Below are 16,164 nucleotides of genomic sequence, written 5' to 3' on the forward strand. Positions count from 1 at the left end.
TGGAGCAAACCTTCCATTGAAAGACTTCCCTGTAGGTGTTAGTAATTATCTATCTATCTATCTATCTATCTATCTATCTATCTATCTATCTATCTATCTATCTATCTATCTATCTATCTATCTATCTATCTGTCTATCTATCTGTCTGTCTATCTATCTATCTATCTATCTATCTATCTATCTATCTATCTATCTATCTATCTATCTATCTATCTATCTATCTGTCTGTCTGTCTGTCTGTCTGTCTGTCTGTCTGTCTGTCTGTCTGTCTGTCTGTCTGTCTGTCTGTCTGTCTGTCTGTCTGTCTGTCTGCCTGCCTGCCTGCCTGCCTGTCTACCTGTCTACCTGTCTGCCTGTCTGTCTGTGTCCTCTAAATGTATATGTCATGTCTTTCTATGCATCTCCATTTCAATATTTCATATTTGGGGGGTAAAATCTGGCCTTCTGCTTTGGTATCATTATTGTCTGTTACTGTATACATGTTCTGTATACATGTTCTGTATGTGTGTTCTGTATGAGTGTTCTGTATACATGTTCTGTATGAGTGTTCTGCATGTGTGTTCTGTATGAGTGTTCTGTATGAGTGTTCTTTGTGTGTGTTCTGTATGTGTGTTCTGTATACGTGTTCTGTATGAGTGTTCTGTATACATGTTCTGTATGAGTGTTGTGTATGTGTGTTCTGTATACATGTTCTGTATGAGTCTTCTGTATACATGTTCTGTATGAGTGTTCTGTATGAGTGTTCTGTATGTGTGTTCTGTATACATGTTCTGTATGAGTGTTCTGTATACATGTTCTGTATGAGTGTTCTGTATACATGTTATGTGTGTGTGTTCTGTATACATGTTCTGTATGTGTGTTCTGTATGAGTGTTCTGTATACATGTTCTGTAAGAGTGTTCTGTAGACATGTTCTGTATATGTGTTCTGTATGTGTGTTCTGTATACATGTTCTGTATGAGTGTTACGTATGTGTGTTCTGTATGTGTGTTCTGTATACATGTTCTGTATGAGTGATCTGTATATATGTTCTGTATTCATGTTCTGTATACATGTACTGTATGAGTGTGTGTACATGTATAATGTATTGTCCTTCATGTGTGTTCTGTATTTTGTGTTCTGTATTTTGTGTTCTGTATTTTGTGTTTTGTATGTTGTGTTCCGTATGTCGTGTTCCGTATGTCGTGTTCCGTATGTCGTGTTCCGTATGCCGTGTTCCGTATGTTGTGTTCCGTATGTTGTGTTCCGTATGTCGTGTTCCGTATGTCGTGTTCCGTATGTCGTGCTCCGTACGTCGTGTTCCGTATGTCGTGTTCCGTATGTTGTGTTCCGTATGCCGTGTTCCGTATGTTGTGTTCCGTATGTTGTGTTCCGTATGTTGTGTTCCGTATGTCGTGTCCCGTATTTCGTGTTCCGTATGCCGTGTTCCGTATGTTGTGTTCCGTATGTTGTGTTCCGTATGTCGTGTTCCATATGTCGTGTTCCGTATGTCGTGTTCCGTATGTCGTGATCCGTATGTCGTGTACCGTATGTCGTGTTCCATATGTCATGTTCCGTATGTTGTGTTAAGTATGTATGTGTATGAACTGTCCACTGTGCTCCCTCCCTGCAGCCAAGCACTACTGTAAGAGCCCAGCCAGCAGCACGACTAGCAGCTATGCTCCCAGCAGCACGACGAGCAGATACGCTCCCAGCAGCACGACGAGCAGATACGCTCCCAGCAGCAGCAGTCTGAGCTGCGGAGGGGGAGGAGGAGGGGGCGGCAGCAGCGCCAGCAGCACCTGCAGTAAGAGCAGCTTTGACTACACACAGGATACAGAGGCTGCTCACATGGCCGCCACGGCCATCCTCAACCTGTCCACGCGCTGCAGGGAGATGCCCCATGGCCTGGGAGGCAAGCCCCAGGATCTCCTCTCCCAGGTAGGGAGGGCTGCAGCCCAGACTCATCCTCACCCACACTCCGCAGCAGGTCTCGGGTGCTGCGTTGCTGTCTGTCACTCTCTCTCTCTGTCAACCACACCTTCTCTCGCTCTACCACACCTCTCTATCTCTCTCTCTACCACACCTCTCTCTATCTATTCCACACCTTCTCTCTCTCTACCACACCTCTCTCTCTCTCTCTCTCTCTCTCTCTCTCTCTCTCTCTCTCTCTCTCTCTCTCTCTCTCTCTCTCTCTCTCTCTCTGTCAATCACACCTTCTCTCTGTCTCTCTCTACCACACCTCTCTATCTCTCTCTACCACACCTCTCTCTCTCTCTCTCTCTCTCTCTCTCTCTCTCTCTGTCAATCACACCTTCTCTCTGTTGCTCTCTACCACACCTCTCTCTCTACTACACCGTCTCTCTCTCTGCACCTCTCTTTCCTTCTCTCTCTCCATCTCTCTGCCCTTCTTTCTCTCACTCTCTATCTCTCTCCAACCCTATCCCTTTGTCTATTTCTTTCCCCTATCTTTCACGCTTTCTTTAATGCTATTTCAATCTATCAGACTACATGTGTATTATATCTTCTATACAATAAGGATATTAGTCAGTTCAAGTGAAAAGTGGGCCCTTGTCTGATCCAGTCAGCAATGAGTCAGAGCCTCATCCACAAGGCTAGGTGTCAGATGCCTTTCTATGCCACTTGATTTAGGCATTGCTGCTTTGCTTATCACAGAATAATGAAGCCTGGCCTAGCATCCTGTGATTATGTGTCCCATTCATTACACTGTGGAGGGCCAGGCACAGCCATGAGAGCAGTACAGCATCTGAGGCTGTGGGAGAAATATATGCACTGTGGGCACGATGGAGTGGAGCCCTTGGCTTTTTCAGACAGCCTGGAATGGATCGATGATTTCAGTTGCCTCTCTCTCTCTCTCTCTCTCTCTCTCTCTCTCTCTCTCTCTCTCTCTCTCCCTCTCTCTCGCTCTCTCTCTCTCTCTCTCTCTCTCTCTCTCTCTCTCTCTCTCTCTCTCTCTCTCTCTCTGTATACCTTTCTCTGTCTTCCTCTCTCTCTCTGTATACCTTTCACTGTCTTCCTCTCTCTCTCTCTCTCTCTCTCTCTCTCTCTCTCTCTCTCTCTCTCTCTCTCTCTCTCTCTCTCTCTCTGTATACCTTTCTCTCTCTCTCTCTCTCTCTGTATACCTTTCACTGTCTTCCTCTCTCTCTCTCTCTCTCTCTCTCTCTCTCTCTCTCTCTCTCTCTCTCTCTCTTACCCATGTCTTTCTCTTGTGATCATACCCCTTTGTGGAGGCGACAGTGAGAGAGAGTGACCTCTCTGTAAGGACATGGTCTTGCTCTGTGGCAGTCCGTCTCTGTGCGAACCATCACCATAATCCTCATCATCATCGCCAGCATCATCATCGCCATCATCACCATAATCATCACTAGAGCGCCGCGGGGATATTCCATGTTCTGTACATTCATCTCCTCTTAAAGACAGTGTGGGCTGCAGAGTGGGCCAAGAAGGAGGATAAATTAGTATCCACTTCACTCAATTCAATTCAAGGGGCTTTATTGGCATGGGAAACATGTGTTAACATTGACAAAGCAAGTGAGGTAGATAATATACAAAAGTGAAATAAAGAATAAAAATGAACAGTAAACATTACACATACAGACGTTTCAAAACAATAAAGACATTACAAATGTCATATTATGTGCAGTGTTGTAACAATGTACAAATGGTTAAAGTACACAAGGGAAAATAAATAAGCATAAATATGGATGGAATTTACAATGGTGTTTGTTCTTCACTGGTTGCCCTTTTCTTGTGGCAACAGGTCACAAATCTTGCTGCTGTGATGGCACACTGGTATTTCACCCAGTAGATAAGGGAGTTTATCAAAAGCGGGTTTGTTTTCAAATTCTTTATGGATCTGTGTAATCTGAGGGAAATATGTGTCTCTAATATGGTCATACATTGGGCAGGAGGTTAGGAAGTGCAGCTCAGTTTCCACCTCATTTTGTGGGCAATGTGCACATAGCCTGTCTTCTCTTGAGAGCCATGTCTGCCTACGGCAGCCTTTCTCAATAGCAATGCTCACTGAGTCTGTACATAGTCAAAGCTTTCCTTAAGTTTAGGTCAGTCACAGTGGTCAGGTATTCTGCCACTGTGTACTCTCTGTTTAGGGCCAAATAGCATTCTAGTTTGCTCTGTTTTTTTGTTAATTATTTCCAATGTGTCAAGTCATTCTCTTTTTGTTTTCTCATGACTTGGTTGGGTCTAATTGTGCTGCTGTCCTTGGGCTCTGTGTGGTCTGTTTGTGTTTGTGAACAGAGCCCCAGGACCAGCTTGCTTATGGGACTCTTCTCCAGGTTCTTCTCTCTGTAGGTGATGGCTTTGTTATGGAAGGTTTGGGAATCGCTTCCTTTTAGGTGTTTGTAGAATTGAACGTCTCTTTTCTGGATTTTGATAATTAGTGGATATCGGCCTAATTCTGCTCTGCATGCATTATTTGGTGTTGTATACGGATGATATTTTTGCAGAATTCTGCATGCAGAGTCTCAATTTGGTGTTTGTCCCATTTTGTGAAGTGTTGGTTTGGTGAGCGGACCCCAGACCTCACAACCATAAAGGGCAATGGGCTCTATGACTGATTCAAGTATTTTTAGCCAGATCCTAATTGGTATGTCGAATTTTATGTTACTTTTGATGGCATAGAATGCCCTTCTTGCCTTGTCTCTCAGATCGTTCACAGCTTTGTGGAAGTTAACTGTGGCGCTGATGTTTAGGCCAAGGTATGTATAGTTTTTTGTGTGCTCTAGGGCAATGGTGTCTAGATGGAATTTGTATTTGTGATCCTGGCGACTGGACCTTTTTTGGAACACCATTATTTTGGTCTTACTGAGATGTACTGTCAGGGCCCAGGTCTGGCAGAATCTGTGCAGAATATCTAGGTGCTGATGTAGGCCCTCCTTGGTTGGTGACAGAAGCACCAGATCCTCAGCAAACAGTAGACATTTGACTTCATATTCTAGTAGGGTGAGGTGTTGCAGAGTGCTGCAGACTTTTCTAGTGCCTGCGCCAATTTGTTGATATATCTGTTGAAGAGGGTGGGGCTTAAGCTGCATCCCTGTCTCACCCCACGGCCCTGTGGGAATAAATTTGTGGGGTTTTTTTTGCCTATTTTCACACTTGTTGTTTGTGTACCCGGATTTTATAATGTTGTATGTTTTACCCCCATCACCACTATCCATCAATTTGTATAACAGACCCTCATGCTAAATTGAGTCGAAGGCTTTTTTGAAATCAACAAAAAATGAGAAGACTTTTTCTTTGTTTTGGTTTGTTTGGTTGTCAATTAGGGTGTGCAGGGTGAATACATGGTCTGTTGTATGGTAATTTGGTAAAAAGCCAATTTGACATTTGCTCAGTACATTGCTTTCATTGAGGAAATGTACTAGTCTGCTGTTAATGATAATGCAGAGGATTTTCCCAAGGTTGCTATTGACGCATATCCCACGGTATTTATTGGGGTCAAATTTGTCTCCACTTTTGTGGATTGGGGTGGTCAGTCCTTGGTTCCAAATATTGGGGAAGATGCCAGAGCTAAGGATAATGTTAAAGAGTTTTAGTATAGCCAATTGGAATTTGTTGTCTGTATATTTGATCATTTCATTAAGGATACCATCAACACCACATGCCTTTTTGGGTTGAAAGGTTTTTATTTAGTCCTGAAGCTCATTCAAGGTAATTGGAGAATCCAGTGGCTTCTGGTAGTCTTTAATAGTTGATTCTAAGATTGTTTTTTGATCCTGTATATGTTTTTGCTCTTTATTCTTTGTTATAGTGACAAAAAGATTGGAGAAGTGGTTTACCCATACATCTCCATTTTGGATAGATAACTCTTCGTGTTGTTTGTTTAGTGTTTTCCAATTTTCCCAGAAGTGGTTCAAGTCTATCGATTCTTCAATTACATTGAGCTGATTCCTGACGTGCTGTTCCTTCTTTTTCCGTAGTGTATTTCTGTATTGTTTTAGTGATTCACCATAGTAAAGGCATAGACTCAGGTTTTCTGGGTCTCAACATTTTGGGTTGGACAGGTTTCTCAATTTCTTTCTTAGATTTTGGCATTCTTCATCAAACCATTTGTCATTGTTCTTCATTTTCTTCAGTTTTCTATTTGAGATTTTTAGATTTGATAGGGAAGCTGAGAGGTCAAATATACTGTTAAGATTTTCTACTGCCAAGTTTACACCTTCACTATTACAGTGGAACGTTTTACCCAGGAAATTGACTAAAGGGATTGAATTTGTTGTTGCCTAATTGTTTTTTGGTAGGTTTCCAAACTGCATTCCTTCCATCTATAGCATTTCTTAATGTTACTCAGTTCCTTTGGTTTTGATGCCTCATGATTGAGTATTGCTCTGTTCAAGTAGACTGTGATTTTGCTGTGGTCTGATAGGGGTGTCAGTGGGCTGACTGTGAAGGCTCTGAGAGACTCTGGGTTGAGGTCAGTGATAAAGTAATCTACATTACTACTGCCAAGAGATGAGCTATAGGTGTACCTACCATAGGAGTCCCCTCGAAGCCTACAATTGACTATGAACACACCCAGCGTGTGACAGAGCTGCAGGAGTTGTGACCCATTTTTGTTGGTTATGTTGTCATAGTTGTGCCTAGGGGGCATATGGGGGAGGGAATGCTGTCACCTGCAGGCAGGTGTTTGTCCCCCTGTGTGCTGAGGGTGTTAGGTTCTTGTCCGGTTCTGGCATTTAGGTCACCACAGACTAGTACATGTCCCTGGGCCTGGAAATGATTGATTTCCCCCACCAGGATGGAGAAGCTGTCTTCATTCAAGTATGGGGATTCTATTGGGGGGATATAGGTAGCACACAGGATTACATTTTTCTCTGTTAATTTTGAATTTCTAGCCAAATGTAAAATGTTCCTGTTTTGATTAATTTAATGGAATGAGTGTCAGAGTCTATCTAGAGGATAACGAAGGAGTCAGGCGCAGGACACAAGTAAGAGTAAAAACCACTGTATTTACTCAACCCGAGAACGGAACAAAAATCCTGTTATAAAACAAAGACAGAACAGGATACGAACTCCAACACACGAAAGACAATCACGCACAAAACAGAAAGGGAAACCAGAGGGTTAAATAAGGAACATAATCATGAGATGGGAACCAGGTGTGTAAAACAGACAAAACAAAAGGAAAAATGAAACATAGATCGGTAGCAGCTAGAAAGCCGGTGACGTCGACCGCCGAACACCGCCCGAACAAGGAGAGGGAACAACTTTGGTGGAAGTCATGACAGTACACCGGCCTCGGGTCGACCCGAGGGACGAGACGCAGGGCGATCTGGATGGAGTCGGTGAAATTCCTGGAGTAACGATGGGTCCAGGATGTCCCCCACCGGTACCCAGCATCTCTCTACCCCTCCCACTCCACGAGGTACTGAAGGCCTCTGGCCCGACGTCTTGAGTCCATGACGGCTCGTACTGTATACGCCGGGGCCCCCTCGATGTCCGGAGGGAACCTCCCGCACCTCCAAATGCCGGAGCGGACCAGCCACCACCGGCCTGAGGAGTGACACACGGAACGAGGGGTTAATACGGTAATCAGGGGGAGCTTTAACCTATAGCAAACCTCGTTCAGTCTCCTCAGGACTTTGAATGGCCCCACAAACCGCGGACCCAGCTTCCGGCAGGGCAGGTGAAGGGGCAGGTTTCGGGTCGAGAGCCAGACCCGATCCCCCGGTGCATACACCGGGGCCTCACTGCGATGGCGGTCGGCTCTCATCTCCTGATGGCCCTTTGCAGACGCACATGGGCAGCGTCCCATGTCTCCTCCGAGTGCCGAAACCATTCATCCACCGCAGGAGCCTCAATCTGGCTCTGATGCCATGGTGCCAGGACCGGCTGGTAACCTAGCGCACACACTGAAAAGGTGACAGGTTAGTGGAGGAGTGGCGGAGGGAGTTTTGAGCCATCTCTGCCCAGGGGAAAAACACCGCCCAATCCCCGGCCGGTCCTGGCAATAGTACCGCAGAAACCTACCCACCTCCTGGTTGACTCTCTCCACCTGCCGGTTGCTCTCGGTGTGAAAACCTGAGGTAAGGCTGACCGAGACCCCCAGGCGCTCCATAAACGCCCTCCAGACTTTAGACGTGAATTAGGTACCCCGATCAGAAACTATATCCTCAGGCACCCCGTAGTGCGGGAATACATTGGTGAACAGGGCCTCCTCAGTCTGTAGGGCCGTAGGGAGACCGGGCAAAGGAAGGAGACGGCAGGACTTAGAAAACCGATCCACAACGACTAGGATTGTGGTGTTACCCTGCGAGGGTGGAAGATCCGTCAGGAAATCCACCAAGAGGTGTGACCACGGTCGTTGTGGAACGGGAAGGGGTTGTAATTTTGGGGTGCATGGGGTGGGCAGGAGGGGCATAGGTCTGATCTGAAGGGGCCTAAATGGGGTGTGGGCATGGTTGACGTGGGGGGGTGTTGATTGGTTAGGGTGGGGGTGTGGATGTGGCTGGTGGTGCTGTGGTCTGGATGTAAGTCCTCTTGGCGTGGGTCCTCTATGTGTAGGTCCGGGGGGGGTCCCGCAGGTTTGGGAGGGTGTCTCGCTGGTCTGGGCGGGGTGTCTATTAATCTGTTGCTCCTGTGTGAAGTGTTGGGGATACATTTGAGAGCGATGTCCTTTAGAGTCCGGGCGAAGGTGGTCACTGCTGCCTTGTAGAAGTGGACCTGGTCATAGAGGCTGTTCAAGTCCAGGGTGGAGTGGTGGGCCAGGAAAACATTTGCTTTTGAGGCACAGTCACAGGAAATATTTGCGTTTACCCGCTCTATTGTGGCAGGGGGGAAGTATTTTCGTGGTAGGAGGGTGGAGATAACCGCTTGTGCGTTGGGGAAAGTAGAAGATGCTTTTTCAATCACTCCCTTCAGTGCTGTGGCCACCCTTTCCTGCTGTGCTTTCAGGTAGTGTGTGCCTGTGTGTATTATTATGTGGCTAGGTGAACCTAGTTGGTCCTCAGACAGAAGGTCTAGGGCGCGCTGGGTGTTTGGACACCAGAGTTTAGACACACTGCATTTGGGAAAAAGTTTTTTTTTTCTTGTATATATTTCCCATTTGAGTCCATAAGGAGAACAATCTGTGTCTTGTGTATGTTCTCAGTGGGTGTGGGGGGGGGGGGGGGGGGGTTGTCAGAAGGGCTATCAGGGTGGCTGACGGGGGGGTGAGAGCCCCTGGGCTTGATTTGTCTGTTCTGCTGTGATGTCGACGCTATGGTCAGGGTCTGGTGTGGACTGTTCTGCTGTGGTGTCGAGACTTTTGTTGGGTGCTGAGGTGGGCTGTTCTGCTGGCTTCTCTGTGGGGGTGGCCACCTCTCTAGTGGGTTGTTCTCAGTCACACAATATCCCCCTCAACCTCTCCTCCAGCAGTCTGATCCTATCCTCTAGTGCTCTGTTCTTCTCCTGCTCCTGCTCTTTCTCCTGTTGAAGTTGTCTTACCACAGTCCGGAGTGCAGATATGTCTCTCTCCACCTCCAGATCTCCGGGTCTGGTTAAGGGGGTGTTGTTGTGCTGGACTGTTGTCTGGGTCTGTGCTGACTGGAGTGTGATCACCTGCTGTTCCAGCTCCACCTGCCTTACCTCCAGCTGGGTAAATGTATCCTTCATTTCAATGAGGGGGTAGTACTCTGTGCTGGGAGGTTGACTTTCGGCTGGGGGTGGCTCGTCTGTGGAGTTATATAATGAAGAGGTCTGGTCTGACCCGCTCGGGGTGGGGGTATCTTTCTCAAGGGAGAGCTTCTCCTGTTGGGCTAATTCTTGGATTAGGTGAAAGTCAAGCTGAAACTGTTTGGGGTTGCCCTGTACCATTACTGTTCCAGAGATTTATGTTAGCTGACTCAGAGTCCTCGTTGTCAAGTATCATGAGTTTCCACCCCTCGTTAACACCCCCTCTCTTAATAAAGGTAGTGTGCTAATATAGCACAGTGCCATGCCAGGGGATGGTTTGTGTGGAAGATAAGGTTGCTGATGTTCCCATTTTTGTTATAGTCAGTGTAACGATTGTGATTCTGACGAAGAGGAGTAGTAGGAAGGATCGGAGGACCAATGCGCAGCATGGTAAGTGTCCATATTCTTTAATAAGAATAATGAACACTGAGCAAAACAATAAACGACAACGTGAAATAACAAAACCGAAACAGTTCCGTGTGGAACAAAACACTGACACGGAAAATAATCACCCACAACTCAAAAGTGAAACCAGGCTACCTAAGTATGGTTCTCAATCAGGGACAACGATTGACAGCTGCCTCTGATTGAGAACCATACCAGGCCAAACACAGAAATCCCAAATTATAGAGAAAGGAACATAGACTGCCCACCCGAACTCACGCCCTGACCAAACTAAAACAAAGACAAAACAAAGGAACTAAGGTCAGAACGTGACAGTCAGCAAAAAGTGTCTCTTGATTTTCCATAAGGAGCTTCATTTTGCAATCTTCTCTTGCCTTATCATTCTTTACATACACAGGGTACTGTATTTGAATTACCTCTGAACAGCAGGAGGCAGCTTATAAGGCCTCTCCATTTGGTTGGAGTAGACTGTGTGACTCTCCTGCCATTATTGGGCTAAAGGGCTTTGACACCTCTCACTTGACATGTCAGTGCTAATTGAAGCTGTATCAAGCTTGGTAGAATTATGTTAGAGTTCTGTCCTTATAAAGTAATGTAGTGTATTTTTCTTCTTGGCTTTTGGAAATAAAATACTGTTTCAGACTAAACATTACTCACTCAGTTCCAGGTTGGATGGTGTTTTCAGGTTTCTGTTGTTTTCCAGAGAATTTGCTGTATAGAATAATAATCCTTGGTAGTTGTGAACCTTCAAGGTGATTCCGTAGTTCCGTCCAAAATCAGGTTGTAGATTTTGAGTTTTGATTTGAATTGAGGGTTATGTTGTAGAGGGTAGCATCCTGTATATGTTCCTGACAAAAAACTTCAAGTTTATCTAAATCTATCTTATTTTAAGAAAATGCTGAAAAAAGCAGGAGTTCATCTGATCATGACCTCTAGCCTTCTCTCTCTCTCTCTCTCTCTCTCTCTCTCCCTCTCTGCTTTGTCTCTCTCTCTCTCTCTGCCACTCTGCTTTGTCTCTCTCTCTCTCTCAAACCTCTCTCTGTCTCTCTGCTTTGTCTCTCTCTCAACCCTCTATTTGTCTCTCTGCTTTGTCTCTCTCTCAACCCTCTATCTGTCTCACTGCTTTGACTCTCTCTCAACCCTCTCTCTGTCTCACTGCTTTGACTCTCTCTCTCAACCCTCTCTCTTTCTCCCCTGATTTGTCTCCCTCAACCTTCCCTCTGTCTCTCTATATCAAACCTCTGTCTGTCTCTGCTTTGTCTCTCTCTCAACATTCTCTCTATCTCTGCCTTGTCTCTCTCTCAACATTCTCTCTATCTCTGCTTTGTCTCTCTCTCAACATTCTCTCTATCTCTGCTCTGTCTCTCTCTCAACATTCTCTCTATCTCTGCTTTGTCTCTCTCTCAACATTCTCTCTATCTCTGCTTTGTCTCTCTCTCAACATTCTCTCTATCTCTGCTTTGTCTCGCTCTCAACCGTCTCTCTATCTCTGCTTTGTCTCTCTCTCAACATTCTCTCTGTCTCTGCTTTGTCTCTCTCTCAACATTCTCTCTATCTCTGCTTTGTCTCTCTCTCAACATTCTCTCTATCTCTGCTTTGTCTCGCTCTCAACCTTCTCTCTATCTCTGCTTTGTCTCTCTCTCAACATTCTCTCTATCTATGCATTGTCTCTCTCTCAACATTCTCTCTATCTCTGCTTTGTCTCTCTCTCAACATTCTCTCTATCTATGCTTTGTCTCGCTCTCAACCTTCTCTCTATCTCTGCTTTGTCTCTCTCTCAACATTCTATCTGTCTCTGCTTTGTCTCTCTCTCAACATTCTCTCAATCTCTGCTTTGTCGCTCTCTCAACATTCTCTCTGTCTCTGCTTTGTCTCTCTCTCAACATTCTCTCTGTCTCTGCTTTGTCTCTCAAACCTCTCTCTGCCTCTTTGCTTTGTCTCCTTCTCAATCTTCTCCATGTCTCTCTGCTTTGTCACTCTCTCAAACCTCTCTCTGTCTATCTGATTTGTCTCTCTCTCAACCCTCTCTCCATCTCTCTGCTATGTCCCTCTCCAAACTTCCTCTTTTACTCAGAAATCTCTCTCTCAACCCTCTCTCTGTCTCTCTGCTTTTATCCTCTCTCAAAAAACTGTCTGTCTCTCTGCGTTGTCTCTCTCTCAACCATTTCTCTGTCACTCTGCTTTGTCTCTCTCTCATCTGTCTCTCTCTCTGTCTCTCTGCTTTGTCTCTCTCTCAAACCATTCTCTGTCTCTCTGCGTTGTCTCGCTCTCTACCTTCTCTCTATCTCTGCTTTGTCTCTCCCTCTCAACCCTCTCCCTGTCTCTCTGCTTTGTCTCTCCCAACCCTCTCTCTGTCTCTCTGCTTTGTCTCTCTCAACCATCTCTCTGCCTCTGCTGTGTCTCTCTCTCAACCAACCCTCTCTCTGTCTCTGTGCTTTGTCTCTCTCTCTCTCCCAACCCTCTCTCTGTCTCTCTGCTGTGTCTCTCTCTCAAACCTCTCTCTGCCTCTCTGCTTTGTCTCTCTCTCTCTCTCTCAACCATCTCTCTGTCTCTCTGCATTGTCTCTCCCTCTCAACCCTCTCCATGTCTCTCTGCTTTGTCTCTCTCTCTCAACCCTCTCTCTGTCTCTCTGCATTGTCTCTCCCTCTCAACCCTCTCCATGTCTCTCTTCTTTGTCTCTCTCTAAACCCTGTCTGTCCCTACTTTGTCTCTCCCTCTCAACCCTCTCCCTGTCTCTCTGCTTTCTCTCCCCAACCCTGTTCTTTTCTCTGCTTTGTCTCTCTCAACCCTGTCTGTCTCTGTTTTGTCTCTCCTTCTCAACTCTCTCTCTGCCTCTCTGCTGTGTTTCTCTCTCAACTCTCTCTCTTTCTCTCTACTTGTCTCTCCCTCTCAACCCTCTCTCTGCTGTGTCTCTCTTTCAACTCTCTTTCAATCTCTCTGCTTTGTTACTCTCTCAACCCTCTCTCTGTCTCTCTGCTTTGTCTTTCTCAACACTGTCTGTCTCTGCTTTGTCTTTCTCTCAACCCTCTCTCTTCATCTCTGCTTTGTTTCTCTCTCAAACCACTCTCTGTCTCTGCCTTGTCTCTCTTTCAACCCTCTCTCTGTCTCTCTGCTTTGTCTCTCTCTCAACCCTCTCTCTATCTCTCTGCTTTGTCTCTCTCTCTCAACCCTCTATTTGTCTCTCTGCTTTGTCTCTCTCTCTCAACCCCATCTCTGTCTCTCTGCTTTGTCTCTCTCCCTGTCTCTCTCTCATCTCTCTCCCTGTCGCTCTGCTTTGTCTCTCTCTCTCAAACGTCTCTCTGACCCTCTGCTTTGTTCCTCTTTCAACCCTGTCTGTCTCTCCTTTGTCTCGCTTTCAACCTTATCTCTATCTCTGCTGTGTCTCTCTCTCAACCTTCTCTCTATCTCTGCTTTGTCTCTCTCTCAACATTCTCTCTATCTCTGCTTTGTCTCTCTCTCAACATTCTCTCTATCTCTGCTTTGTCTCTCTCTCAGCATTCTCTCTATCTCTGCTTTGTCTCGCTCTCAACATTCTCTCTATCTCTGCTTTGTCTCGCTCTCAACCTTCTCTCTATCTCTGCTTTGTCTCTCTCTCAACATTCTCTCTATCTCTGCTTTGTCTCGCTCTCAACATTCTCTCTATCTCTGCTTTGTCTCTTTCTCAACATTCTCTATATCTCTGCTTTGTCTCTCTCTTAACATTCTCTCTATCTCTGCTTTGTCTCTCTCTCAACATTCTCTCTATCTCTGCCTTGTCTCTCTTTCAACATTCTCTCTATCTCTGCTTTGTCTCTCTCTCAACCTTCTCTCTATCTCTGCTTTGTCTCGCTCTCAACATTCTCTCTATCTCTGCTTTGTCTCGCTCTCAACCTTCTCTCTATCTCTGCTTTGTCTCTCTCTCAACATTCTCTCTATCTCTGCTTTGTCTCGCTCTCAACATTCTCTCTATCTCTGCTTTGTCTCTCTCTCAACATTCTCTATATCTCTGCTTTGTCTCTCTCTTAACATTCTCTCTATCTCTGCTTTGTCTCTCTCTCAACATTCTCTCTATCTCTGCCTTGTCTCTCTTTCAACATTCTCTCTATCTCTGCTTTGTCTCTCTCTCAACCTTCTCTCTATCTCTGCTTTGTCTCTCTCTCAACCTTCTCTCTATCTCTGCTTTGTCTCTCTCTCTCAACATTCTCTCTATCTCTGCTTTGTCTCTCTGTCAACATTATCTCTATCTCTGCTTTGTCTGTCTCTCAACATTCTCTCGATCTCTGCTTTGTCTCTCTCTCAACATTCTCTCTATCTCTGCTTTGTCTCTCTCTCAACATTCTCTCTATCTCTGCCTTGTCTCTCTTTCAACATTCTGTCTATCTCTGCTTTGTCTCTCTCTCAACCTTCTCTCTATCTCTGCTTTGTCTCTCTCTCAACCTTCTCTCTATCTCTGCTTTGTCTCTCCCTCTCAACCCTCTCCCTGTCTCTCTGCTTTGTCTCTCCCTCTCAACCCTCTCTCTGTCTCTCTGCTTTGTCTCTCTCAACCATTTCTCTGCCTCTGCTGTGTCTCTCTCTCAACCCTCTCTCTGTCTCTGTGCTTTGTCTCTCTCTCTCCCAACCCTCTCTCTGTCTCTCTGCTGTGTCTCTCTCTCAAACCTCTCTCTGCCTCTCTGCTTTGTCTCTCTCTCTCTCTCAACCCTCTCTCTGTCTCTCTGCATTGTCTCTCCCTCTCAACCCTCTCCATGTCTCTCTTCTTTGTCTCTCTCTCAACCCTGTCTGTCCCTACTTTGTCTCTCCCTCTCAACCCTCTCCCTGTCTCTCTGCTTTCTCTCCCCAACCCTGTTCTTTTCTCTGCTTTGTCTCTCTCAACCCTGTCTGTCTCTGTTTTGTCTCTCATTCTCAACTCTCTCTCTGCCTCTCTGCTGTGTTTCTCTCTCAACTCTCTCTCTTTCTCTCTGCTTGTCTCTCCCTCTCAACCCTCTCTCTGCCTCTCTGCTGTGTCTCTCTTTCAACTCTCTATCAATCTCTCTTATTTGTTCCTCTCTCAACCCTCTCTCTGTTTCTCTGCTTTGTCTCTCTCAACACTGTCTGTCTCTGCTTTGTCTTTCTCTCAACTCTCTCTCTTCCTCTCTACTGTGTCTCTCTCTTCCTCTCTGCTTTGTTTCTCTCTCACACCACTCTCTGTCTCTGCCTTGTCTCTCTCTCAACCCTGTCTCTGTCTCTCTGCTTTGTCTCTCTCTCAACCCTCTCTCTATCTCTCTGCTTTGTCTCTCTCTCTCAACCCTCTATTTGTCTCTCTGCTTTGTCTCTCTCTCTCAACCCCATCTCTGTCTCTCTGCTTTGTCTCTCTCTCATCTCTCTCCCTGTCTCTCTCTCATCTCTCTCCCTGTCGCTCTGCTTTGTCTCTCTCTCTCAAACGTCTCTCTGACCCTCTGCTTTGTTCCTCTTTCAACCCTGTCTGTCTCTCCTTTGTCTCGCTTTCAACCTTCTCTCTATCTCTGCTGTGTCTCTCTCTCAACCTTCTCTCTATCTCTGCTTTGTTTCTCTCTCAACATTATCTCTATCTCTGCTTTGTCTCTCTCTCAACATTCTCTCAATCTCTGCTTTGTCTCTCTCTCAGCATTCTCTCCATCTCTGCTTTGTCTCGCTCTCAACATTCTCTCTATCTCTGCTTTGTCTCGCTCTCAACCTTCTCTCTATCTCTGCTTTGTCTCTCTCTCAACATTCTCTATATCTCTGCTTTGTCTCTCTCTCAACATTCTCTCTATCTCTGCTTTGTCTCTCTCTCAACATTCTCTCTATCGCTGCTTTGTCTCTCTCTCAACATTCTCTCTATCTATGCATTGTCTCTCTCTCAACATTCTCTCTATCTCTGCTTTGTCTCTCTCTCAACCTTCTCTCTATCTCTGCTTTGTCTCTCCCTCTCAACCCTCTCCCTGTCTCTCTGCTTTGTCTCTCCCTCTCAACCCTCTCTCTGTCTCTCTGCTTTGTCTCTCTCAACCATTTCTCTGCCTCTGCTGTGTCTCTCTCTCAACCCTCTCTCTGTCTCTGTGCTTTGTCTCTCTCTCTCCCAACCCTCTCTCTGTCTCTCTGCTGTGTCTCTCTCTCA

The 16,164-nt window shown here is 45.8% G+C and overlaps 1 protein-coding gene across 6 annotated transcripts in view; it reads left to right on the plus strand.

Annotated features, from left to right (window-relative positions):
- Positions 1–16,164, plus strand: part of LOC139407341 (myelin transcription factor 1-like protein) — a 131,269-nt gene that overhangs the window by 82,184 nt on the left and 32,921 nt on the right. For all 6 annotated transcript variants that reach the window (XM_071151049.1, XM_071151052.1, XM_071151050.1 and 3 more), the window contains exon 12: positions 1,612–1,919. In XM_071151049.1, coding sequence (XP_071007150.1) covers positions 1,612–1,919 — 308 coding nt within the window. The remainder of the gene's footprint in view (positions 1–1,611; positions 1,920–16,164) is intronic.

This window comes from Oncorhynchus clarkii, chromosome 4 (assembly GCF_045791955.1).
Source record: "Oncorhynchus clarkii lewisi isolate Uvic-CL-2024 chromosome 4, UVic_Ocla_1.0, whole genome shotgun sequence".
Taxonomy (NCBI): domain Eukaryota; kingdom Metazoa; phylum Chordata; class Actinopteri; order Salmoniformes; family Salmonidae; genus Oncorhynchus; species Oncorhynchus clarkii.